Raw genomic sequence first — 27,486 nt, 5'->3', positions numbered from 1 at the left:
CCGAAACACCCAGTGACGTTGAGGTATCCAACTGAAGATGTGTCTGATTGGTAGCAAATTCACCTAGTGGCATAACCAAGAATATTAATTGTAGTGAAATCTTAGGGATTGTAACACCCTGTCCTACTAATCAATCAATCTTCAGCATTTCAATATATCAAACTAATAAGGAGATATTTTGGAGAGGGATAAAACTGGAGGAGTTTGCAGGGAAAGGATGGGAGATAGTGGAAAGAAAGGTTTCACATTGAGACTTTGCTTAACCAGGAATAGGATTAGCAAGGATGGCAAATACAGGGTTGTTGCCATTTAGGATATGGGCAGCAGAGAAATTTGGATAGTCTCATGTTTATGTCGAGTAGATCAACATAATCTGGCCAAGTGCTTTTAATATTATTCAACAAAAAACTAAAGAAAGCTGCTGTTCTAAAATACTCTTCCTATTCAAAGCATGTTGGTTAAGAACAAAAATGTGACCGTTCAAATTGAAACAACAGGTTTCACTTGCAGCTGCAGAGATGTATAAATCATATTGAGAAACTTCTTCAATTTATAATTTTGAAGATATCGTTATTGATATCTAGTTGAGAGAACTGAAAAAATAACAATAATCTTTTTTTAATATTCTGATTTAAAAGATTAGATAGCGTTTTGTTTATGGAAGCTTTAGGAGGGCAGAAAATGATAACTATACCCCGATGCATGGAAACAAAATGTACAGGCAGAAACTCCTTATTCTTGCCTCTGGGCTGCTCATAATATTTTGCTCGAATTAATATGGTGTCTATACATATTTTCGACCTCTATGCTGTCTTCTTGCTAAAAAAAAATGGTAATTTCTATCTATATGGCATTAACAAACTTCCACTTTGGTGCTGTAACTGATCATCTTGGTAATATTGGCAACTTGGCAGCTGTCAAAAAGATATTATTCAAGGTCAGATATCATTTCCATTGGCCAGGTATACTATATTAAAAATACAGCATGTGCTACATTACATGATATATAATATTAAGCAACTTAATTTACTTCTGTTGCAGGATTCTGAAAAATATGTGGAGCAGTTGCTTACATTGTTTAACAGATTTAGTAAATTGGTAAAAGAGGCATTTCAAGATGACCCTCGCTTTCTTACTGCAAGGGATAAAGTAAGTGATTTTTGCTTTATTATTGAAAACTAAGATAGCTTTCAAAATATTAGCTTTGAAACATGGATTTTATAATATTTTCACATGGTGGCGTAGGGGTAGAGTTGCTACTTTACAGCACCAGAGGTCCAGATTCAGTCCAGACTACGAATGTTGTCTGTATGGAGTTTGTCCGTTCTTCCCTTGACTGCGTGGGTTTTCATCTGGTTTCCTTCCACACTCCAAAGATGTATAGGTCTGTAGATTAATTGGCTTTGGTAAAATTGGAAATTATATCGTGTGCAGGATAGTGCGAGTGTACGGGGATTACTGGTTGAACTGGACTTGGTGGGCCAAGGGGCCTGTATCCCTAAACTAAACTAATCCTGAAGTTTGCTACAAGGTGACTAACATCCCTGTTACTAAATGTAAATCTCTCCTATTTACATAGACTGCTGTTTTACCCTAATTAAATTAATTGAATCAAACACTGTCATTGGTATCTACATTATTTTTAATATGGTGCTTTTATTCATCAGGATATGTTTTATTGATTCGCTTTATGAAAAGCATTGTGACAATGACTGGAATACATTTGGTCAAATGCATTGTGCATTTAGTTACCAGATTATTTATCTCTAATTGTAAAATTTAACTTCCAAACAGGCATATAAAGCAGTTGTGAATGATGCCACAATATTTAAACTTGAACTGCCATTGAAACAAAAAGGGTAAGAACATTTTTAAGAGTACTTCTCTATGTAAAAAGTTTCACACGCACCAAGCATGGCTGGACTGGGCTATGTGCAGTGGAAAGTGCAGAACTGAATTGACAATAATCAAAGATGGTGGTGTGGAATTGAACAGCAGATAAATTCAGGAGAAGAGTGCAATAGTTGGTCTCGATGGACCAGAAAACATACCGAATAGTGAAAGGCCTGGATAGAGTGGATGCCAAGAGGATGCTTCCACTAATCTAGGACCAGAGGGCATAGCCTCGGAATAAAAGGATGTACAGGTGCACAACCTTTTATCCGGTGTTCCAGAAACCGAAAAACTCCGAAAACCGGCCATTTTTTCCAGATGTCGTCTGCGCACCAAAGCTCGCGTTTGGCGCCAAACCTGACCCAAAACGACCCACGGTCAACCCAGGTCTGTACTACTGTAGCGGCTGCCTCCTCCCTGGAGACCGGGAGACGCTTAAACATCTGTAAATCATTGCTTAAATGTTAGTCAGTTAGTTTGGAGGGCTTTTATGTGAAGGGGGGTGAAGGGGTAAACTTTAATTCTTAGTCCCCTACCTGGTCGGAGAGGCGGGGAGCGGTCAATGCCTTACCGGGTCGCTGTGCAGTAAGCTCCGCAGCGCTGTGGCCGGTGGGGCAGCGGGCGGCGCCGGTTGTGGCTCCGACCCCGGCAATTCTACCCCTGGCTGCGAGGCGCTACAAATCCAGCGCGGCCCGCGGCCGGACGCCCCAGCTCCGCGAATGTCGGGAGTCGGCGACGTCGCAGCGCTGGGATACCAGCGGGGAGCGGGCAATGCCTTACCGGGTCGCCATGCGGCAAGCTCCGGAGCGCTGTGGCCGCCGACACACAACATCGCGGAGCGTCGCTGGATTTGGAGCCGCGCAGCCAGGGGTAGAGTTGCCGGGGTCGGAGCCACAACCGGCGCCGCCCGCGGCTGGACGGAGCCCCCAGCTCCGCGGCTCCAAATCCAGCGACGCTCCGCGAATGTTGGAAGAAGGCGGCAACAGCGCTCCGGAGCTTGCCGCACGGCGACCCGGTAAGGCATTGCTCCCAGCGCTGCGACGCCGCCGACTCCCGACATTCTCGGAGCTGGGGTGTCCGGCCGCGGGCCGCGCTGGATTTGGAGCGCCTCGCAGCCAGGGGTAGAATTGCCGGGGTCGGAGCCACAACCGGCGCCGCCCGCGGCCGGACGGAGCACCCAGCTCCGCGAGGTTGGGAGTCGCCGACCAGGTAGGTAGGGGACTAAGAATTAAAGTTTCCCCCTTCACCCCGACTCCACCACCACCACATAAAATCCCTCCAAACTAACTGACTAACATTTATGCAATGATTCTCCCGGTCTCCGGGGAGGAGGCAGCTGCTCCAGACTTTTCAAGCCGCCCGCGCTACCTACCTAATCTACGCTAAAAATCTTCCATTCTGAAATCCGAAAATGTCCGAAATCCGACAAGTGTCTGGTCCCAAGGCTTTCGGATAAAAGGTTGTGCACCTGTACTTGTAGATGAGGAGGAATTTCTTTAATCAGAAGGTGATGAATCTGTAAAATTCATTGCCATAGACAGATGTGGAGGCCAAATCATTGGGTATTTTTAAGGTGAAGATTGACAGATTCTTGATTAGTAAGGGTGTCGGGGGTTATGGGGAGAAAGCAGGAGAATGGGGTTGAGAGAGAAAGATAGATCAGCCACGATTGAATGGTTGTTGACTCGATGGACCGAATGACCTAATTCTGCTCTTAGGATTAATGAACGTATAAAATTGAGTTTTCAGGTCAAGTGGTTTACAAGATTGCAAAGAATATAGTTCAGCTTCAGAATTTGATCAGTGTGATTAAAAATATTAATGGCTAAGGAATGAGATTCATCCCGGGGACCAAGAACGGGTCTTTTTGGTCTTCATTTATTTAATTGAGGAAATTGTACTTATCACTGACAAATCAGAAATGCTGTTAAAGCAGAGTGACGTAGTGATGAGATAATTGTTTTGTCATACAGGGGAAATTTGTGGCATAGTCGAGGACGATGTTGCTGAAGAATGCTATGTGAACAAAGTGTATGTGAATGCTCAAGGATAAATTATGGGTGCTTTCAGAGGTAGTGAAGAGTGAGTGGTAAGGAAATCCTTGCGAGTTAGCAGCTGAAAGTGGAAATCCTGCAGTAATCCAGTGAAAGAGGCCAATTTTACTGCCCCCTAGGCACAAGAGCCAGATTCTGATTTCAGAACTTCAATGTGGATTTGTGCTGCTCTGCACAGGCCTTGATTATTGGGACCTGCCGTGCCAACTTATAGTGTCATTGGCTGCCTTTGCGTGTCTTTTCATAGCCATCTTTGGTACAAAATGCAAATTCTTCCATGCTCCTTTGCAACTATCAAATCACATCTACCTATTAAAACTCTGCTCTTTGTCCTTTTAAAAATTGAGACATAGAAATGTACTGCACAAGAGAAGGCCCTTCGGCCCACCATGTGTGTGCAAACCATGATGCCAATCGAAACTAAAATTCCATCTGTCTGCATGTCGTCCATATCACTCTATTCCCTTCCTGTTCATGAGTGCCTAAATGCTTCATAAATGTTAATGTATTCACTTTTACCATCTCCCCAGCTCCCAGAACCTACTACTTTTGTTTTAAGATCAAAACCAAAATGCCTTTTAAAATGTCTACCTATCACCTTAAACTATGCCGTCTAGTATTTGACATTTCCACACTGGGGGGAGAAAACACTGTGTCACACATCTATCACCCCTCAGCCTCTGATGCTCCTGAAAAAGCAATCCAGGTTTGTCTAACATCCCCTTAAAGCTAAAACATAGAAACATAGAAAATAGGTGCAGGAGTAGGCCATTCGGCCCTTCGAGCCTGCACCGCCATTCAAAATGATCATGGCTGATCATCCAACTCAGTATCCTGTACCTGCCCTCTTTCCATACCTCCTGATCCCTTTAGCCACAAGGGCCACATCTAACTCCCTCTTAAATATAGCCAATGAACTGGCCTCAACTACCTAGTTCCAGAAATTCACCACTCTGTGTGAAAAATATTTTTCTCATCTCGGTCCTAAAGGATTTCCCCTTTATCCTTAAACTGTGACCCCTTGTCCTGGACTTCCCCAACACTCCAATCTATGCTATATTTTAATTAACCTATTCTACAGCCTCTTCAGGACCATATAAAGCACTCCAAATGTGGCCTAACCAGAATTTTTACGCAGCCGAAAATTGACTTAACAACTTTTTATATTCAGTGCCCAGTACTATGGCAAAAATGCCATATGTCATCATTACCGCCTTATGACTTGTGTTGCCACTTTTATGGAGATATGGACTTGCACTCCAAGATACCTCCATACATGTTCCTCTTGCATTTGAAATCTCAAAATGAAAAAACTCACATTCGTGTGGATTAAACCTTGTCTGACCCCATCCCCAGATAGATATTCAATATTTCTAAACAAACATTTTAAATCATGATTTCACCTCCAATCTTTTAAGGAAAATGATCAAGAAATGATTTGTTGCATGCTGTTCTAATGGTTGGCTCAATATAAATAAATAGAAGTTCGGCTAGAATAATTGCAGGACCTCATCTGACATGATTGGGAAATCTTTTGTCTATGTCTAACATGAAATATAAATGCTATTCTCAAAAACAGCTTCTTAAAAATTTTTATTTTTCTTTTCCTTGAATTTAGAGTTGGACTAAAAACTCAGCCTGAATCGAAGTGCCCAGAACTGCTAGCAAATTATTGTGACATGCTACTAAGAAAAACGCCCCTTAGTAAGAAGCTTACATCAGAAGAAATTGAAGCAAAACTAAAAGAAGTGGTATGTATATGCCTAACACAATACTAGTTTGCCCTTCTATTGTAGATACAGATTTTACCCACTGATTTAAATAATCACTGGAGAGAAGGAATGGGTGGCGTTTCGGGTCGAGAGGCTTCTCGACCTAAAACATCACCCATTCCTTCTCTCCAGAGATGCTGCCTGTCCTGCTGAGATACTCAAGCATTTTGTGTCTATCTTTGATTTAAGCCAGTATCTGCAGTTCCTTCCTACACATTTAAATAATCTGCTCCTTTGCATACCCTGCCAATAATTATCCAATTCTTCCAACTTAATTTTTCTTAAAACTGTCAAATATCAACAATCCAGGAGACAATTCAAAACTGTTTTGTAAGGATGATGCACAAGCAAGCTTATAAGTTCAGTTTGTCCCAATGTTCCGCAAGCACGAATCAAAATATTAAAACGTCATTTTTTAAAACATTTTTATTTTATGAAGTTGGTACTAAAAATTAGATATGTGTTACCCACCTTTGGGCAACTTGATATGTTCACATCTGGTATAACATACTTTTAGTTGACTTTTTCTTCCATCGCTATCAAGTGCAAGAGGTGTGCTTATGTTAATTCTTTCCTTAAATTTTTGTCAACCATTGGCATGCCAGAATTGCATGTTGTAAACTTTCCCGAAGTGTCGTGAAGGCTAAAGGGTCTCTTCCTGCATTGTATTGTTCAGTGCTAATACAAGGAAACAAATACTTAAAAAAAAGAAGAGACAGTGCTGAAGTAACTCAGCAGGTCAGGCAGCATCTCGGGAGAACATATAGACAGGCGAGGATTTGGGTCAGGACCGTTCCTCAGGCTTACTGTGGTGGGGAATAGAAAGCTGGAAGAGAGGTTGGAGCAGGTCAAAGCCTGGTGAGTGAGGGGATTTTTGAATGGCAGATGGTTGGGGAAAAAGCCAGAACTAAAAAGACAAAGTAGGATAGAAGAGCCGCTTCTCATCAGCTGCCAGCAATGAGGGATATACTTGACTATCCCTCAGTACAGCAACGTCGTTCTTGATGTTGCTGTACTGAGGGATAACCAAGTCTATCTTTCTTGGCTAACAACCTACCCTTTGGTCTCCAAGACGCAGGTAAATTTTCGTGCCTTATTTTTGGGTAAAAAAAAATAGCGTCCTCATTGCTGGGAAATACGGTATGAAGCCAGAGGAAGGAATATAAGTGGAAGGCAAGAGAGGGAGGGGAAGGGGAGAAATGGGCCTCCTTCATTGCCAGAGTGAGGCCATATGCAAACTAGACGAACAGCACCTCATATTCTACTTGGGTAGCTTACAATCTAATGGTATGAACAATTAATTCTCCAATTTTATGTAACAAACCTACAAACAACCCCCCCCCCCCCCCCCCCCCCCCCCCCCCACCCACCCGCACTTATTTTAGATCTATATGTTTAATTTTATTCCTCCTCCACACCCACCTCTCCCCACTTCCCTGTGTTCAATCTGGATTTACAGCCATTTCTCCCTTTCATCCTCTCCCTGACCCATTGCATCTATATTCCTTCCTCTAGCTTCACGATTCAAACGTTTTCTATTCCTATCTCACACTTTTAATCTTTTCATCTCTGGCCTTACCAAAAATGTCCAACCATCTGTCCAATAATAAACCCACACACCTGTATCCATCTATCAAGCGCCAGGCTTTGACCTGCACCACCTCTCTTCCAGATTCCACCTCTAGTTCAAGTTCAAGTTCACATTTATTGTCACATGCACCAATTGGTACAGTGAAATTTGAGTTACCATCACAATCTGTCTGAAAATGGGTCTTGACCCAAAACATCATCTATCCATGTTCTACAGTGATGCTGCCTGACCCGCTGAGTTACTCCAGTACTACGCGTATTGTTCTATGTTTTGTTCTGTGTGTTGTATGCTCTAACAATATACATAACTGAAAATAACTCTGTTTGCTTAAAGTTATCGTTGGAGTAGTTCTGCAAAAAATATTAAAATGTCATGATTTATTTTGAACAGCTTCTTGTACTAAAATACGTGCAAAACAAAGACGTCTTTATGCGATACCATAAAGCTCACTTAACAAGACGTTTAATCCTGGATATATCAGCTGACAGTGAAATAGAAGAAAATATGGTGGAATGGCTTAGAGTAAGTAAATGTAAAAATATCTCCATTCTGAATGTTTTGAGGCATGCATTTTTCCTTTTGCCCTACTAAATTTATTTAGGAAAATAGCAAGTAAAAGCAAATTTGGAACTTAGCTCTAGTAACGGCAGTTCACTTTGTTCATTCATGAAAGGCAGTAACTGAAAGGCAAAATTATTTGTTCTGCCGTCACACCTAAATATCGTAATGCTTCATTCGATATTGATTGATTAGTAGGACTGGATGTTACAATCCCTATGATTTCACTACAATTGACATTCTTGGGTATGACCACTAGGTGAATTTGCTAACAATCAGACACATCTTCAGTTGTGTACCTCAACGTCACTGGGTGTTTCGGACTTTTATCACAAGACACCCTCAGTCAAGGCAGGCCCACCGCAGGGTGATCAGACCTGGGTGTGTGTCTTATTGTTAGCCTCTAGATGGTCATGTGGCAGCCCAGAAAGCATCTTTAATTGTTGAATTAAATTGAGAATTAAAAAATGTTTTTCATTGGGCATAATATAATCAAATGAAGGTAGTTTTCGCCCAAGTCATAATGCACATATTTAATCTTGAGGAGGGTATTGGCCAACTGATGTTACTTTTTCTGTATACCTGTTAGGCTTTTCTCCAGATTAGATCATTAAAGTGCATCGGGTTTTTCCAGAATAATTTGTGGGCAGTATCACATTGCAAAAACATATTCTTGATATGTGCTAATTACAACATTTAAGGATAAAATTGGTGTCTGCTGCTGATACTAGTGATGCAATACAGCTGGCTCCAATTTAGAATTGTAATTAATATGCCAACACAGTGAGATGGCTATAGTTTAACCTTTGCAGAGATTTTTTGGATGTAGGCTAGCACTTAGTGTGAAATGTAAGGGTCAGCTGACCGACCTTTATTTCCAACAAAATATTAATCTTGCTGATTTAGGAGGACATCCCTATGAAGAAGAGAGAGAGTTTTGGCAATGTCTTGGATGACATGTATCCCTTAACCATCAGTGTGTTAGTTAAGTGAAAGGCACATCAAAAAAAAATGTAATTAAAATTCCCAAAGTGATTTATTAGATACAGTGTCACATCAATAATTTATTCCAACCTTGCTGCATAATCGCCACAGTATAAGCTTGTGATCACTAGCCTGTTAACTGTTCATATAGGATAAAGATTTAAATGTAGAAAATTGTCCATTTCCTCATTTGAATGGAAAATATGTCCATATCTAAATTTGATATTTGCACATAAACTATTGTTTTTTAATAGTGTGAATTTATGACATTGAATCACTTGCATACTCACTAAGCAAATGCATTAAGTCAATGTTTCTGTTACTCTTAATAGAAAAATATAAGGATTAGTTATTTGGGTTTTCAAAGTTTTATTCTCTTACATATTTCTATCTGAATGAGACCCAATATACACTGAGTGGAAGTTCGGCTACACCTGCAAATCTAAATAGGTTAAATTGGTTCTGTGCTGTACCTAATGTCTACACATGAAAAGCATTTATAGAAATAACTGAAAAGTAACATAGAAACAAGAAATTAGGTGCAGGAGCAACTCGAGCCTGAAAATGGTCTCACACCAGGGTACCTGCCTTCCTCCATCTTCCAACAAAGATCTTCATAAAGTGCCAATGAATGGCCTCGACTACCCTCTGCGGCAGAGAGTTCCAGAGATTCACCACTCTCTGTGTGTAACAACTCTGAACTGTGGACAAGTCTACACCAGGGTGCACCTTATCTTCCAAAAAGAGTTTCATAAAGTTCTATATAATTAGCTATTAGTTAGGTTTAGAACTGGGAGATCGAAAATGAATCTTAGGATTATATATCAAAAAGCCTTAAAAGTCTAAAGTCAGAATCGTGCCATGTGGAGATTCATGGCTAAAGAACCCGTCACTCTGGCAAGTGTGCATTAGAGTCTGAAGTCCTTTAGTGCAGTTTCACTGGTCTTGATGATGTTTTAGACTAATATTTTTAATTTAGTATAATGTGTGGTATTCTAATGGAGTTAAAATATTTTTCTCAGTACACATTCTATAAATAAGAAATTGTTTTCATTAGAATTTACTTTTGTACAATTTCACAATTATGACCTTAATTAAGGAATGATTTATCTTTCAACATTACTATAAACCTGTGACTAAATGCACGCTTGCTCGTGTGAAATTTGGAGTACGAGGTATTTCTGCAGTTTTATTCAGACTGACCATTTCGCTGGTTAGCAAAATTGTATTTGTATTTTAATCTTTACTGCTGAATATTTTTATAACGGAGATTTGTTTTTGTTTATAGGAAGTGGGAATGCCTGCCGACTATGTGAACAAGTTGGCCAGAATGTTTCAGGATATTAAAGTATCTGAAGACCTTAACCAAGTTTTCAAAGAAATGCACAAAAACAATAAATTGGCCCTTCCAGGTATTACTTTCTTTGGGGAGTATATTAATTTGAATTAAGCATAGAAAATGCAGAAAATTAAACAATAATGGAATAGTGTAGGAAGGAACTGCATAATCTGGTTTAATCTGAAGCTAGACACAAAATGCTGGAGTAACTCAGCGGGACAGGCAGCATCTCTGGAGAGAAGGAATGGGTGACGTTTCGTGTTGAAACCCTTCTTCAGGTGTCGGGGAAAGGGAAACGAGATGTAAAAGTGATGTAGAGAGATATAGAACACATGAATGAAAGATCATTTAAATCAATCAACACTATTCAATTAATAGACACAAAATGTTGGAGTAACTCATATCTGTATATCTGCTTTTTGCTTACATGAGATATGCAAATAATATGGTTATAATCAACCCGATTTAGCTGACTCTGTGAATATCAAGATTTTAAATGCTGGTGCCTGGTCTAGAAGCTCTGAGAAAGTATTTGTTTCTCTGCCAACTGAACTTGAAGACCTTATCCCTGAGGTGGAGGAATTTTACAAAAAAAATCACAGCGGTAGAAAGCTACATTGGCATCACCTCATGTCTAATGGAATTGTAAGTAGAGAATGCTTCTGATGTTTATATTTAGCCATGGGCTGGAGTTACGATTGTTTGATTGTTAAATTTGTCCTTAAAGTCAAAAAAGACTTTATGTTTATATTTAATAAAAGTAATAGGATACAAATCTACTTTAAATAATCACCTTTAAAATAACTTGCAGTCTCATTTGGCCAGAATCTGGGTAAATGTCAAACTTAAAAAATGTATATAAATTTTAAAAGTATGAAAGTTAACTAATGCATATATGTGAATAAAGTTGTGATTTTATTTTACCCTGAATATGGTGTTGTTTGTCCTCATACTTTGATCTTATGATAAAAGTAGAATTTCAAATTCCTCTTTGTGACTTGGATTGGTGAACGTGAGTATCAAGCTCCATTGTCATGTGTCTGTCATAAGATTGAATCGACTGTCTAAATTACCGTGAAAAATAGCCACATATTTATGTGAGGCTCCAGAGGAGACCTGACAGTGCTGTATTCGGATATGAATAATGATCGATATATTCAGCAGAGAAAAAGAACAGTTGGTTTTAAGAGAACAAAAAATAATCTTCAGACAATTGCCCATTGAGCTTTTCCTGTATGACATTTAGTGAACAGCTTTTATTGTTTTTATTTTTAGAACAGTAAATATCACTAGCGACAATAAATAGTCTTGATCGCATTAAGGTTCATGTTGACCATAAGCCAAACATTTGTGCAGTGGTAACTATTTCAATTGTTTGAAACATTTAAAAGGCAGCTGGAAATTTGACTGAGGTTCAGTGACAGTACTTGATCTTGCTGTACTTTGAACGGTTGTTACTAAAAAAATTATATCTACAGTTGGCAAAAATCTTTCATCCATAAATGCATACAAAAGACATTGTAAGAAACATTGTTGCCGAAACTGCCCTTTCCAGAACATTAGCTCTTAGGTTGATCTGGGCCCTCAGTACCACGTGCCATCACGCACACCCTTTCAATTAAAACTCTCATTCTGTTTTCTCCCCAGCCCACCTAGCACATGAATCTTCCCCACCCCTTACCTCCCCAACCCTTCATCTCTTTTTCTGTGCCTTCCTTTCTTTCCAACAGCAGCTGATAACATTATCAATCTGTCTGGGTTACTGGGTATTGTGAATTTTAAACAAGTACTGTCCTCCTCAAAGTTGATTCCCTTTTTCTGCCTACCTTGTTCACAATTCTTTTACTGTTTTTAAATTCATTCCACAATTTAGTTAGAGGCTTAATGTAAAATCAATTTTATTTGACTTAGCATGTTGCATTCCTTTTGTTTCAATGAATAAAACAATCTGCATTATCATATTGTGTAGTAATGTTTTTTTTTACTCCCAAAACAGATAACTTTCAAAAATGAGGTTGGCCAGTATGATTTAGAGGTTACCACATTTCAATTGGCAGTACTGTTTGCCTGGAACCAAAGACCAAGAGAAAAGATTAGTTTTGAAAATTTAAAATTAGCAACTGAACTACCAGATGCAGAACTTAGGAGGACATTATGGGTATGTTATTTTTTTTTTTCCAACAACTATACGTTCTTTCAATTTGAAGTAGTAGATGCCCGAAACAACAGTAACTTTCTTTTAGCATAATTGTACTTGAATGGGATTATTCACAATAATAAAATGGAAATAAGGACTATTTTAGTTTAAATAGAGCATGGAAACAGGCCCTTTGGCATACCGTGTCCACGCCGACCAGTGATCACCCATACACCAGCTCTACCATACACATCAGGAACAATTTCCAGAAACCAATTGACCTACAAACCTGCACTACTACTGTGCCACTGTGCCTCCCTGACTAAGCTAGTGAAGCCAGGGTGATTGGGTATATGGAATGAGCTGCTGGAGGAGTAGTTGAGGCAGATACGATAACAACATCTTAAAGACACAGGTACATGGATAGGAAAAGTTTAGAGGGATATAGGCCAAATGCAGGCAAAAAGGACAAGCTTAGATGGGGCCTCTTGGTCGGCATGAATGTTTCTGTGCTGTGTGACTCCATGAACTCTGTCTCCACAGCCCTTCTGGGTGATGCTAATAAATGAGATTAGTTAGATAGATAATTGATGATGGGCATGGATCTGATGGACCAAAGGGCCTCTTGCTGTGCTGTATGACTTTCTGTTTAAGCCGTTAATTAATGTACATTCTGATGAATGCTGCATGCTTTCAGATAAAGAGCCTTGAGTTATGTCAGTATCATTTTTGCCATCAAAGATGTGATACTTTTTTTTTTTTGGCCTTCCTGTTAAATAAATATACATTGGAACTGATATTCTTACTAGTTTTTCTTTTATTTCAAAAAGTCTCTTGTAGCTTTTCCAAAATTGAAACGTCAGGTTTTACTCCAGGAACCTCAAGCCAGCTCACCCAAAGACTTCACTGAAGGCACACTTTTCTCAGTGAACCAAGACTTCTCTTTAATGTAAGCATGAAAACTAGTCTTAGTGAAGGTATTCAAATATTAAGATAAAAAGGTTGAAAAAAAAACTGTTTTTATTTCATTGTTTACTGCTACTTTAATGTTTTTGAAGCTATAAAATATTAACATAGACTATTCTGTCCTAAACTAACTTCAAGGTGAATTCACTTTCCAGATGGTTTTATAGGTAGATCTCAGTCTTTGACATATACAGGGAACTGTAAATCTCACTTCTGAGATATGAAAGCTCTTCCCGAGACAGAGGTAGCAATGTACAGTGCAGTTTGTTGTATCGCCTCAAGCGAGTAGTATCGTATCCAGTTTTATTGCCTACTGGAAAACGATGATCCAGTTTGGTGGAACATTTTACTGCTTTTAACTTGGGAGAAGACAAGAGTTGAAATAAATGAAGAAACAATTTAGCAGATTAATAAGGGAACATATATTCACCAGTATTTCCATACGCAATGAACAAAGAAGCTTAATGTTAATGCCCAATAAGCATGTCTAGCCTTTGAACGTTATAATTCAGAGAGAGTGGTGAATCTCTGGAATTCTCTGCCACAGAAGGTAGTTGAGGCCAGTTCATTGGCTATATTTAAGAGGGAGTTAGATGTGGCCCTTGTGGCTAATGGGGTCAGGGGTATGGAGAGAAGGCAGGTAGGGGATACTGAGTTGGATGATCAGCCATGATCATATTGAATGGCGGTATAGGCTCGAAGGGCTGAATGGCCTACTCCTGCACCTAATTTCTATGTTTCTATTAATTATTCTGATGTGGAATAAGCTGGAATATAAGGTCAACACCAAATGCCATCTCATTGGCTCTTCATGCTGTGGACCATCTGGATAACAGGAACACGTTTGTCAGGCTGCTGTTCTTCAGCTGCAGCTTGACTTTCAACACAATCATCCTCTCAAGCCATTGCCAAACTAAGACCTGGGCCTCTGTATCTTCCTCTGCAACTGGATCCTTGACTTTCTCATCAGCAGATTTCAATCAGTGCAGTTTGGAATCAACATCTCCTCACTGACACAGGTGGACTCAAGGCTGCTTACTTATATCAACTCATTACACCCATGACTGTGAAGCTGAGCACAGCTCCAACGCTATCTATATATTCACCGATTACACCACTGTTGGCCGAATCATGGGTGGTTATGAGTGGTGATTAGTGCAGGGGAGAGAACTAGTGGTTGGGTGATGCTACAACAACAACCTCCTACTCAAAGTCAACAAGATTAAGGAACTAATCATTGACTTTAGAAAGAGAAAGTCCAGAGTTTTCATTGGTGGTGGTGTGGTGGTGGAGAGAGTTAGCAGCTTTAAATTCCTAGGCATTAACATCGTGGATGACCTATCCTGGCACATCGCATTGATGTAATCACAAAGATGTGCTGTGATTTTACATACTGAGAAGTTTAAATAGATTCTGATATGTCACAAAATATTCTAACGTCTGTAGATACACTTTAAAACGCATCCTGACTGGTTGTGAAGTGGCCTGATATGGCATTTCTAATGTACAGGAACGCAAAATGGTGGACTCAGCCCGGACCATCATTGGCACAGCTCTTCCCACCATCGAAAGCATCTACATGAGACACTGCCTCAAGAAGGCACCATCTATCATCAAGGATCTCCACCATTTAGGCCATGTCTTCTTGTTGCTATTGTTGGGCAGTAGGCACAGAAGTCTGAAGTCCCACACCACCAGGTTCAGGATCTTTCCCACAATCATCAGGTTCTTGAATCAACCTGCACAACTCTAATCTTACCTCAGCAACAAAATATTACAGATTATCCCCCATCAATAGAGATTGACTTGCTAATTAAAAGGAACTTGAACATAAAGATACAGATTAGTTTATTGTAATATATAGCAAGGTGTTTTTGTGTTGTGTTGGGATAAATAAAGTTCTATCGTATCGTAAGGTGCAAAGAAATTCTTTGTTCGCATGAAGCTCAGAGTAAACGGTATACATGCAGAAATACATGTCTCATGTTTCTGCCACATAATCTTAAGTGAACTCTACTTTTTAGCAAAATTCCTCTAGTTGAAATATGCTTTGCTTTTTATTTTGTGAGTTTCATACCGTTTAGATGGTCGCTAACCAATTTGGGGATTAAGGGGCTAGGAATGTAGTGGAATTATTTTTATGCCTTTTTTGACTGTAGTTGTGAGGAAATTGAGCACAAAACAAAATGCTGGAGGATCTCTACAGGTCAGGCCGGAAGGAAATAAACAGACATTGTTTCAGTCCCAATGCTGCGTGTCCTGCTAAGTTCCCCTAGTTATTTTTTTTGGTGCTCAATTTTACTGTATCTGCAGTTTATTGTGTCTTCATGTGAGGAAATTGACAGTTGTGATTATATGTGAATTCTTTTATAAAACATGTATCCTTTGCAGTGTAATAATGCTGTTATTGGCAGAGTTCATTCCCGTTTTTATTTGACTCAACAAGTTTTAAATGATTTCATCCAATATTAGACCTTTTCAAAATAGCCTGCATTTATCTCTTGTAGCAAAAACAGCAAAGTTCAGAAGAGGGGAAAGATTAATTTAATCGGAAGATTGCAGCTAACAACGGAGAGAATGAGAGAAGAAGAAAACGAAGGAATAGTTCAGCTCAGAATATTACGAACACAGGTATAATTTCGTGCATATGAACATCTAATATTTTTCATCTAAAGGGAAGATTAATATGTCAAAATATGTGGTAATCTCAGCACAAACCAGGAGCCTTGCGTTAATTGACACTGGAAATTTGGATTAGTACTGATTATTTTTTCTTGGTGATTTAATAGTAATTAAATTACATGCATGAGATACATGCATTTGGTTCAATAACTCTCATATACTTTATTAAAGAATGGCCATTTGAGTGAGGTCTTTGAGTTGTCAAGAACTGTAAAGGCACTTAAAAAAACCAAGTGGACCATATTCCACACTCTTTCCATGTACTACAAATTTGGACATCAAGTATTTTTTTTAAAGAATTTTTGCGAACTCAAAAATTGAATTTCACTTTACAATTATGCTTAGATTATATTTTTAGATAGATATTTTAACATTTTTTAAATTGAAGGTGCTTAGAACAATTCTGTTCATTCAATCAATTACAATTCCCAAAGCTCCCCAGTCATTTATACATTTGCATGAGTTTAACTGAGGTTCTTCACGTAACCTAAATTTATTCTGAGACAATAATTGAAAATCTTTATCCAGATAGATGTCAGTAAACAAATTCATCAGATTAGTCTGAAGCAAATGCAAAAGCAGGAATTCTCAAGCATGGTAACAGTTTTCCCTTTGTGTGGCTCTTCATGGAGTAAATTAGTAAAGAAAGCATGCCCTTTTGACATGACATTGGTCGCAGTATGAAGATTCTGAACCTCCCGCCACATGGTAAATGGTAGCGAATTGAGAAATGCAGTTGAACAGAGGGATCTAGGAATAACTGTGCATAGTTCCCTGAAGGTGGAATCTCGTGTAGATAGGGTGGTAAAGAAAGCTTTTGGTATGCTAGCCTTTATAAATCAAAGCATTGAATATAGAAGTTGGGATGTAATGTTAAAATTGTACAAAGGCATTGGTGAGACCAATTCTGGAGTATGGTGTACAGTTTTGGTCGCCCAATTATAGGAAGGATGTCAACAAAATAGAGAGGGTACAGAGGAGATTTACTAGAATGTTGCTTGGGTTTCAGCAACTAAGTTACAGAGAAAGGTTGAACAAGTTAGGTCTTTATTCTCTGGAGCGCAGAAGGTTAAAGGGGGACTTGATAGAGGTCTTTAAAATGATGAGAGGGATAGACAGAGTTGACGTGGACAAGCTTTTCCCATTGAGAGTAGGGAAGATTCAAACAAGAAGACATGACTTGAGAATTAAGGGACATAGAAACATAGAAAATAGGTGCAGGATTAGGCCATTCGGCCCTTCGAGCCTGCACCGCCATTCAATATGATCATGGCTGATCATCCAACTCAGTATCCCATCCCTGCCTTCTCTCCATACCCCCTGATCCCTTTAGCCACAAGGGCCGCATCTAACTCCCTCTTAAATATAGCCATATTTATAAGGGACAGAAGTTTAGGGGTAACACGAGGGGGAACATCTTCACTCAGAGAGTGGTAGCTGTGTGGAATAAGCTTCCAGTGGAAGTGGTGGAGGCAGGTTCGATTTTATCATTTAAAAATAAATTGGATAGGTATATGGATGGGAAAGGAATGGAGGGTTATGGTCTGAGTGCAGGTAGATGGGACTAGGGGAAAATAATTGTTCGGCATGGACTTGTAGGGCCGAGATGGCCTGTTTCCGTGCTGTAATTGTTATATGGTTATATTATATATGAGGCAGCAATGCTTTTTCAATAAATTCACTCATCTGATTCTTAGCTAAATTTCTTTCTGCTTTTGGTGAGCCCATGATGATAGGATCCCTCCCCCCCCCCCCCCCACACACACTTTAAGGCAATGGAGTTTTGCTTCCCTTAGTTTCGGCTAAGATTCACAAGTTGTATTGATTCAGGATTTGCAAATTAAACAAGCAAAAATTGGCCGAGATTTCAGGAGAATTAAAGTTTCAATATGTACTCAATGATCAGACTGCTGGGATGAAATGGTGAAATTCTCCATTAGTTTTATCTCTTATTTGTATCCGATTCTAAGAAGTACATGTGCGAGGAAAACATGTTCTATTGGCCATTAGCTCTTCACCATTTCGCATGGCATATATATTACACATGTGACCCCCCCCACCTTACAGCAGTTCACGTAACAGTTTAAAATTTTATTTTATTTTAATCCCACTTTCTTGGTGCATGCACAAATAACATGACTTTGTACCAGACCTTTTCCATGAACACAACCCTCCGCCTCTCGTAATGCGGGGGTTGCCTGTACTTGAAGTGATGATTACTTTAATGGCTATCTTAAAATCTTGAAAGAAATTAGCTAATTCTTGCCTGATTTTATAAAATTTTCAGAATTTGAGTTTATTTTAGCTTGATGGTGAAGTACAGTTGGGATTGCTGTAGTTTTTATGTATTGTTTTTAAATAGGTTGTTAGATTCAAATGCTGTTGCCTATTGTCACGTCCCAAATCGTCGCCTGTCCATTTCCTCCACAGATGCTGCATGGTCCAGTGAGTTACTCCCATCACTTTATGCTTTAAACATGTAGGATAATAAATTAAGGTGTCATGATAGGAATCAAATTTGCTCCAGGATTATTAATCCCATAATCTGACCACTATTTAACCATAGTGCGTTGATGCCAAATATATAAATACCAGCAGTGTTCTTCTCATGAATGGTTTAGCATCCTTCCTTCCTTCACTGTCATCAAAACATAAATTACTTGGTCACAAAAGCAAAACACTCTTGGACATTGAAAAACAGAAATAAAAACGGTATATGTCAGAAACAGTGGGGTCAGGAAAAAATAATGGAAAGTAACAATGTAACATTTCAGCATTTGTCCTTTTCGACAGTTTATTTGAACATAGAATAGTACAGCTCAGGAATAGTACGGTGCCTAGCTGAAGATAGACACAAAATGCTGGAGTAACTCAGCGGGACAGCGGGAGTTAACTCAGCGGGAGTTAAAATTGGCATGTAACAAAGGTGATGGGGGATTTCAATTAGCAGGTAGACTGGGAAAATCAGGTTGGTTCAGGACCTCAAGAAAGAGAGTTTGTAGAATGCCTCTGAGATGGATTCTTAGAGCAGCTTGTAATGGAGCCAACCAGAGAAAAGGCAATTCTGGATTTAGTGTTGTCCAATGAACCAGATATGATAAGAGAACTCGAGGTAAAGGAACCGCGTGGAGGTAGTGATCATAATATGATTAGTTTTAATCTGCAATTTGAGAAGGAGAACGTTAAATCGGAAGTGTCAGTGATGCAGTTGAACAAAGGGACTATGAAGGCATGAGAGGGGAGCTGGCCAAAGTAGACTGGAAAGGGATTCTAGCAGGAATGACGGTGGAACAGAAATGGCAGGAATGGAAGAAAATCCGGGAGACGCAGGATCATTTCATTCCAAAAAGGAAGAAAGATTCTAAGGGGAGTAGAAGGCAACCGTGGCAGACAAGAGAAGTTAGGAATAGAATAAAACTAAAAGAAAAGATGTATAACACAGCAAAGAGTAGCCGGAAGCCGGAGGATTGGGAAACTTTCATAGGGCAACAGAAGGAAATAAAACTGGCAATACGGGCTGAAAAGATGAAGTACGAGAGGAAGCTGGCCAGGAATATAAAGAAGGACAGTAAAAGCTTATTTCGATATGTTAAGGGAAAAAGAGTAGCAAAGTCAAATGTGGGTCCCTTGAAGGTAGACACGGGTGAAATTATTATGGGCAACAAGGAAATGGCAGAAGAGTTGAATAGGTACTTTGTATCTATCTTCACTAAGGAAGACACAAACAATCTCCCAGATGTACTGGAGGACAGAGGATCTAAGGGGGTAGAGGAACTGAAAGAAATTTTCATTAGGTGAGAAATAGTATTGGGTAGGCTAATGGGACTGAAGGATGATAAATCCCCTGGGCCTGATGGTCTGCATCGCAGGGTCCTCGGAGAGGTGGCTCTAGAAATAGTGGACGCATTGGTGATAATTTTCCAATGTTCAATGGATTCGGGATCAGTTCCTGTGTATTGGAGGATAGCTAATGTTATTCCCACTTTTCAAGAAAGGAGCGAGAGAGAAAATGGGGAATTACAGACCAGTTAGCCTGATTTCGGTGGTGGGAAAAATGCTGGAGTCAATTATTAAAGAGGTAATAATGGGGCATTTGGATAGCAGTAAAAGGATTAGTCCAAGTCAACATGGATTTATGAAAGGGAAATCATGCTTGACTAATCTTCTGGAATTTTTTGAGGATGTGACAAGTGAAATGGATGAAGAGGTGCCAGTGGATGTAGTGTATCTAGACTTTCAGAAAGCCTTTGATAAGGTCCCGCATGGGAGACTGGTGACTAAAATTAGAGCACATGGTATTGGGGGTAGGGTGTTGACATGGATAGAAAATTGGTTGGCAGACCGGAAGCAAAGGGTAGGAGTGAACGGGTCCTTTTCAGAATGGCAGGCAGTGGCGAGTGGAGTGCCACAAGGCTCGGTGTTTAGGCCGCAACTGTCTACCATATAAATTAATGATTTGGAAGAGAGAATTAGGAGCAACACTAGCAAGTTTGCGGATGACACAAAGCTGGGTGGCAGTGTGAACTGTGATGAGGATGTTAGGAGGTTGCAGGGTGACCTGGACAGGTTGAGTGAGTGGGCAGATGCATGGCAGATGCAGTATAATATAGATAAATGTGAGGTTATCCACTTTGGTGGCAAAAACAAGGGGGCAGATTATTATCTCAATTGGGGTTAGGTTAGGTAAGGGGGAGGTGCAGCGAGACCTGGGTGTCCCTGTACACTGAAAGTTGGCGTGCAGGTACAGCAGGCAGTGAAGAAAGCTAATGGAATGTTGGCCTTCATAACAAGAGGATTTCAGTATAGGAGTAAAGAGGTTCTTCTGCAGTTGTATAGGGCTCTGGTGAGACCACATCTGGAGTATTGTGTACAGTTTTGGTCTCCTAATTTGAGGAAGTACATCCTTGTGATTGAGGCAGTGCAGCGTTGCTTCACGAGATTGATCCCTGGGATGGCGGGACTGTCATATGAGGAAAGATTGCAAAGACTAGGCTTGTATTCACTGGAGTTTAGAAGGATGAGGGGAGATGTTATAGAAACTTATAAAAGGACTGGACAAGCTAGATGCAGGAAACATGTTCCCAATGTTAGGCGAGTCCAGAACCAGGGGCCACAGTCTTAGAATAAAGGGGAGGTCATTTAAGACTGAGGTGAGAAAAAACATTTTCACCCAGAGAGTTGTGAATTTATTTAATTCCCTGCCACAGAGGGCAGTGGAGGCCAAATCACTGGATGGATTTAAGAGAGAGTTAGATAGAGCTCTAGGGGCTAGTAGAATCAAGGGATATGGGGAGAAGGCAAGCACGGGTTATTGATAGGGGACGATCAGCCATGATAACAATGAATGGCGGTGCTGGCTCGAAGGGCCGAATGGCCTCCTCCTGCACCTATTTTCTATGTCTATGTTTCTATGACAGGCAGCATCTCTGGAGAGAAGGAATGGGTGATGTTTCGGGTTGAGACCCTTCTTCGCACATGATCCATATCCCTTTATTCCCTGCGTTTCCACGTGACCATCCAAAATCCTCTTAAATGCCACTATCGTATCTGCCACCACCCCTGGCAATGTGTTCCAAGCCCCATCACCCTCTGTGTATAAAAAAAACTTGCCTCCCACATCTTCATTAAACGTTCCTCCTCTCACCTTATATCTATGCTCTCTAGTGTTGGACATTTCCACCGTAGGAAAAAGGTTTTGAATGGCTACCCTATCTATGCCTCTTGTATTCCCCTCTTATTCATTATTATTTGGGGAATTTTACTATGTACAAAAAAGCTTTTGTCTTTATTTAATAACGGTAACTGCACCAGTTATTCATTTGAATGATATCTTGGAAAACTTAAATGTGATCAGGTACAATGAATGAAGGTTTGTGCTTCATTAGCCTGATGCATGTTTTTTTTAAAAATAATTACTATATATTAGTGTGATGGAACCACAAGCCTGCACATGCTGGAATGTTGGGCAAAACACACAAATTCAGCGGAGTTGAGGAGGGAATGGACAGGCGATGTTTCGTGTCGGGACAGTTCTGTTATGTTTACATGTTAGTGTTTTATGTAGTATATTCTGAATTCAGTTGGTTATGTCACAATCTTCAGGGTGTATGAGTACCAATTTTTAAGAAATTTGGAAGAAATTTAAGAAATCATTACATTTTGTAGATAGCCTGGAAGAAAGCTATTTGGATTACAGATTGCTGTTTAAATTGCTTTAATAAAATATGAACAACTTTTCAAACATTTTCAACCTTAAGAACCGAGATACTAGAAGTTATTATATATGAAATTGGTGTTTATATAAAATTCTGATTCTCTTTTGATTTTATTTCTAGGAAGCGATCATACAAATCATGAAGATGCGGAAAAAAATCACAAATGCTCAGCTACAGACGGAACTTGTAGAAATACTTAAAAATATGTTTTTGCCACAGAAAAAAATGATCAAGGAACAAATTGAATGGCTGATAGAGCACAAATATATTAGAAGGGATGAGTCGGACATAAATACTTTCATTTATATGGCATAAATGACTATGAAAAAACTATGCCAGAAATTGGAATGAATCCATTGACTTTGCAGACTTTGAAAGAAATAGCTGAAGTGACGACAACTCAAAAATTTATTCAGTTGAATTATTAAGTTCCTGCCTTACTGTACCACAGATGAACAATATTTACCAGTTTCATGCACATAGCATTTACCTGCCTTTGTGTAGTTCACTTTTGACAGCATGCTGTTTTGTGGGAGTACTGAATTCATTGGAGCCTGCTATGCTTTCTTGGTAACTTTGACCCTATTTTCACTTGTTCTGTATAAAAGTTAATAGTTTTTTTTTTCCAGAAACATTTAAAACCGGTGAATATAGGACTTTAAACTTTCATGCACTGGGAAAATACTTGAGTCATTTTGTATTACAAAGAAAAATTGGGTCAGGAGCAGCAATTTCACCTTTCTGATGATACTAGGTGGTGTCATTTAATACAGACTAACCTGAATTTTTTGTTTTTTTTAAACCTGTTGCACACTTGAAATGTTTAATATTACTCTGGCTATAATGGTTCACATCTGAGCTTAGCTGATGTGTTACTGTTAGAAGGATTTGTCCATATATTTGAGTAATTATTTAGCTGTTTGCAACCTAAATTCCAAGGCTGCCTCTCACTCAAATGGGTTGAAGTCTGCCACAGTTGGGATTAATTTTGTCATTCTGCCCCAAAGGTATACCTTTAGAAAGTTTGGCGCAGAGGAGTGGGATAGATGTAAAACTATACTTGAAAGTATGCCTAAAAGTCTATTGAACAAAGGGACAGTCAGCAAGCCATATTGACCATAAAATAACAGGTTTTGTTTTTGCAGATTTAATTTGCTTGAAGAGTATCAATTGCTGCTCTTGGCTTGGGATCATTCATTGTTCTGAGACAGCCACAATAACCATTTGCATGATTTTTTTTTCCAGTGTAGGTGGTTAAACATATAGTTTTAAAATATTACTTTGTGGTTTTCTGGACTGGGGAGAGAGAAAATGAGCCTGTGCTTCTGTTCCTGAGTGCTGTCAATTGTATAAACCTTGGGTGGACAGGATTCAGTTCTGCAGCCTGTTAACACATGAAAATATCTCTTAAGATGACGAACTGTGCCGCCAGCTCTCATGAAACTATATCTCACCAAGAATGTGAGGTTGAGTGAGAGATGAGATGCAATTTGGGGGTGAACAATCTATATTTAATTTTAATTTTGGCATACAATTCTACTGATTTGTAATGTATGTAGCCTGCCTTCACCCCATTTTCTTTGCTGGAGATCAATTCAAGATGAAAAGTATGAAGGAGTCTAAGAAATGTGGGGGGTGGAGGGGGGAACAGAAATTGGAACAGACTAAATGTATATCTTTTAACCTGATAGCTGTTTATATGTAAACATGTAACCGTCAGTGAGATTTACTGGACTCTGAGGTGGCTCAATTTTTCTTGCAGTGAATGTCCAGCACTTGAACCAGCTTTTAAAATGTTATAATATTCCAGAAAACTTGGTATCCTCAAAATTTTGTTAGTACTTTGGCAACCATCCTATAATATGTGCATACAATGCACTTAACCTTTAAAATCTTCAGTGTCCCACAAATATTGTTGACATTAGTGATTGTGACTTTAGTTATTTATATTTTGCATTTGTATTTTTATTCAATTGGGTAGCTTTTTAAATTATCTTTATGGATTCCATGTCCAGAATGCACCTTAACCTGATCTATCTCGTCAGCATGTATTTTACTCAACATAGTGCTGTGGGAAGAAGCGTCAAAGTGGACTGTTTTGTGCTGTGGGAAGAGTCAAAGTGGACTTTGTGAGAGCCTTTGCTGCTGTGCTGACTGATGAGCAATGCTGTTTGAAATGCTCGTGACTGATAAAGCTGAGGCCGTTAGTTTCATGCACATTTAGGGCGTGGGAGGAAAGGGAGATTGTGCAGTTCAGTCAAAGGTTGCATTAATGAGGTAAAAGAGTACATTATTCATTTTCCAAAACAATTTGGAATTGGAAAAAATTATCAACTCGACTGAGGATGATTAATTTCTTCAATTATTATTTTCTCCCCGTGCTAGATTCTCCATGGTCAGCTGTGACTTTTGACTTGGACATTTGCTCCTTCAGCTATTTTTATATGCTGGTCAATGAGTGAGGATGCCAATCTAGAATGTCACATTTTGAGTAACATTACTTGTGTCAGATGATTATTAGACAATAATGCAAGTTTACTTTAGTACTAATTGATGGTCTTCCAGTGTCTTGTGTGATATTACCCAATGAGTCAATGTAAAAGATTGTGAAAATCCAGTTGATCATTCAACTGTCCTAAGTTAGCCAGCATCAGCCAGGATATTAGTGAGCCTCAAATATTCCATATTGAAGAGAAAGTAAACCAGAAGTCTTGCTTTGAATTATTCTGGGCATTTCTGCTGGGAGTGTTCATTATTTGGATGACCAGTGATAATGGTGGGAGTGGCCTTAGAACCAGCCAGATTTGTGTGAAGCTTTCAAATTCTTGTCCACATCAAATATGAATAACGAGCACATGGAGGAAGCACTGAAAGCCAACTAATATAAATTGAATCGCATGGCAACGAGGAAGGAGTCTAACTTTGAAGGAAACATATGTCGTTGGAAGAACATAAATAGTAGACTAAAACTACTGCAGATTGTGCAGGGCACCGTTGATTGAACACAGGGCACAAATGCCGAAGGGAGTTTGTGGGAGTAAATTCCATTCCCGCTGCAAATCTTATCCCAAATTTACATGGTGTGGTACAATTTGATTGCCTTATTGTCAGGCTGGAATTTTTTTAAGTACCACCTTGTAATCCCCCCCTTCAAAAGGGCGCATTATTACATGAAAAATTAATTCTATGTCGATGCAATAATTGTCAACAGGGATCATGGATTCTTGTTTTGAGACATGTCCAATCCCTTGAGTGCACTCAGGTAAGCAAACTGCACACCTGGAAAATATGCATAAGTGGAGCGAGGGAGATTAATGTATGAAGAGAAATGCTCAAGATTTACATGTTGGTCCCAGTTTTTGTGGTAATGTTGCTGAATGAATACTGGAATATTTTACAGGTATAGATTTGGTTCTTGAAATGCTGTCCCAGTACCAAATGTGGAGAAATCAGGGTCTAATTCTGGATCTAATCACAATGATCTGGGAGGAAGAGCTGAATAAATATTTTATTAAAAAGGAAAACTAATCTTGATTATGTGACCCGATTATTGTGATTTTAATACAGAGTAAATTGCATGCCCTGAAACCCCCTGAAATGGCATGTGGACATGGTTTCACTTGTTAACAAAGATGTGTTATGGATCTAGTTGCAACACTGCCTGATAGAGAAGACATTGGAAATAGTAGAATTTTATTCAAATAGAATAAGAATCAACATTTTATATGGAATTAGTCAACAATTTCGAATTGTGTGACTCAATAGAAATTGTTTTATTGAAATCTGCAATTTAATGACGATATTAAAGTTACATTTTGAAGTCTTCCATTTCTGTCCACAGAATCTTTTCTTTTAGTATTTTTGGACATCCCAAATCTGCTCGGATCTATTGTTTTTGCTCCCTTAAGTGATGTGACATGGTGTAATTTGACATCCTTCCCATAAAAATGCAATTCAAGACGTGATGATTGTAACTTGTATAACTTTAAAAATTAGTAATTGTATACAAGTTAATAAGTAACTAGTTAAAATGTCAAGTACTTTCGTAGCATCCTCAAAGCCATCCTTTAAAAAAATACAAGACCTGCAGTGAAAACTTAATGTTTTCTAGAAGGAACTGCAGATGCTGGAAGATCGAAGGTACCCAAAAATGCTGGAGAAACTCAGCGGGTGCAGCAGCATCTATGGAGCGAAGGAAATAGGCGACGTTTTGGGCCGAACCCCTTCAGTCTGAAGAAGGGGTTCGGCCCGAAACGTCGCCTATTTCCTTCGCTCCATAGATGCTGCTGCACGCGCTGAGTTTCTCCAGCATTTTTGTGTACCTGTGAAAACTTAATACTGAGTTTAATAATTAGGTTGAGAATTAGATTTCTTTATTCATTTGAGCACGTTTATCGTACACAAAATACTAAACTTGGATTTGCATGGATGGTTTTTCGTGTAGGGTTGTGTTGAGGTCACCAATAAATTGTATACCTTTGTACCATAATTATATATAAGCTGTTTCATATTTTACATATCATTGCAAGATGCTGAAGACTTGGAATCCTTCCTGTAATATACACTAAAGCCTGGAGTGATGTGCAAAATAAATTGATAGGTTTTATTATCTACAATTAATATTTGCAAGTTAAATGTGTGCCACTACATACCAAGGTTATGATGCTGTACAATTTTGAATGGTAGCAGTTTCTACATAGCAGCCTGATCAAACTATTTTGATGTACTACATTATTTTTTGAATTTTTATTTTTTAAGTTGCATAATTTATTTTCCAGCAAAATAAAAGTGCAATATAAAACCTTCACGTGTATTTTATATAATCTGATATGTAACTAAGACATTGTAGTGCAATGGGAAATATTTGATACAAAGGCTTGATCCTTAATTTATTATCCTACTTGTTTAAAGCTTTGGTTCTCCCCTCCCCCTTTCCGGTTTACCTTGTCTACATTACATTTCCTCGTATAAAATATATCCGAGGACGTACTCAGCACTTTTAAATCCCAGTTTCAATAACACGTAACAGTTTAATATAATTCTGCTTGTATAAGAGCCATTGTTATTAGTTTACACGTACACTTCTGTCATGTTCTGCTCCAGCTACAATACATAGCAACTACTTTAGGTATGTCTGAAGAGTGATCTCCCCGCCCGGGTCGTAAACCATAAATACGTATGAATAAAATGCAGATGTTGGAAATCAGAATTAAAAAAAAAGATAATTCTAGGCCTAATTATTAGATGAACGACTAAGTGTAGAGAAATAAATAATTAACTTTGTGGGCTGATAAA

General features: G+C 39.1%; 1 protein-coding gene across 2 annotated transcripts in view; it reads left to right on the top strand.

Annotated features, from left to right (window-relative positions):
• LOC129698129 (cullin-5) overlaps nucleotides 1–26,015 on the top strand; it is a 58,268-nt gene extending 32,253 nt beyond the window's left edge. For both annotated transcript variants that reach the window (XM_055637030.1, XM_055637029.1), the window contains exons 10-19: nucleotides 1,042–1,149; nucleotides 1,795–1,859; nucleotides 5,566–5,698; nucleotides 7,701–7,832; nucleotides 10,141–10,264; nucleotides 10,661–10,836; nucleotides 12,188–12,349; nucleotides 13,159–13,277; nucleotides 15,802–15,925; nucleotides 22,312–26,015. In XM_055637030.1, coding sequence (XP_055493005.1) covers nucleotides 1,042–1,149; nucleotides 1,795–1,859; nucleotides 5,566–5,698; nucleotides 7,701–7,832; nucleotides 10,141–10,264; nucleotides 10,661–10,836; nucleotides 12,188–12,349; nucleotides 13,159–13,277; nucleotides 15,802–15,925; nucleotides 22,312–22,506 — 1,338 coding nt within the window. In that variant the 3' untranslated portion in view covers nucleotides 22,507–26,015. The remainder of the gene's footprint in view (nucleotides 1–1,041; nucleotides 1,150–1,794; nucleotides 1,860–5,565; nucleotides 5,699–7,700; nucleotides 7,833–10,140; nucleotides 10,265–10,660; nucleotides 10,837–12,187; nucleotides 12,350–13,158; nucleotides 13,278–15,801; nucleotides 15,926–22,311) is intronic.
• The last annotated feature ends 1,471 nt before the right edge of the window (nucleotides 26,016–27,486 follow it).

This window comes from Leucoraja erinacea, chromosome 6, assembly GCF_028641065.1.
Source record: "Leucoraja erinacea ecotype New England chromosome 6, Leri_hhj_1, whole genome shotgun sequence".
NCBI lineage: Eukaryota > Metazoa > Chordata > Chondrichthyes > Rajiformes > Rajidae > Leucoraja > Leucoraja erinaceus.
This window is presented reverse-complemented; position numbering and strand designations above follow the sequence as displayed.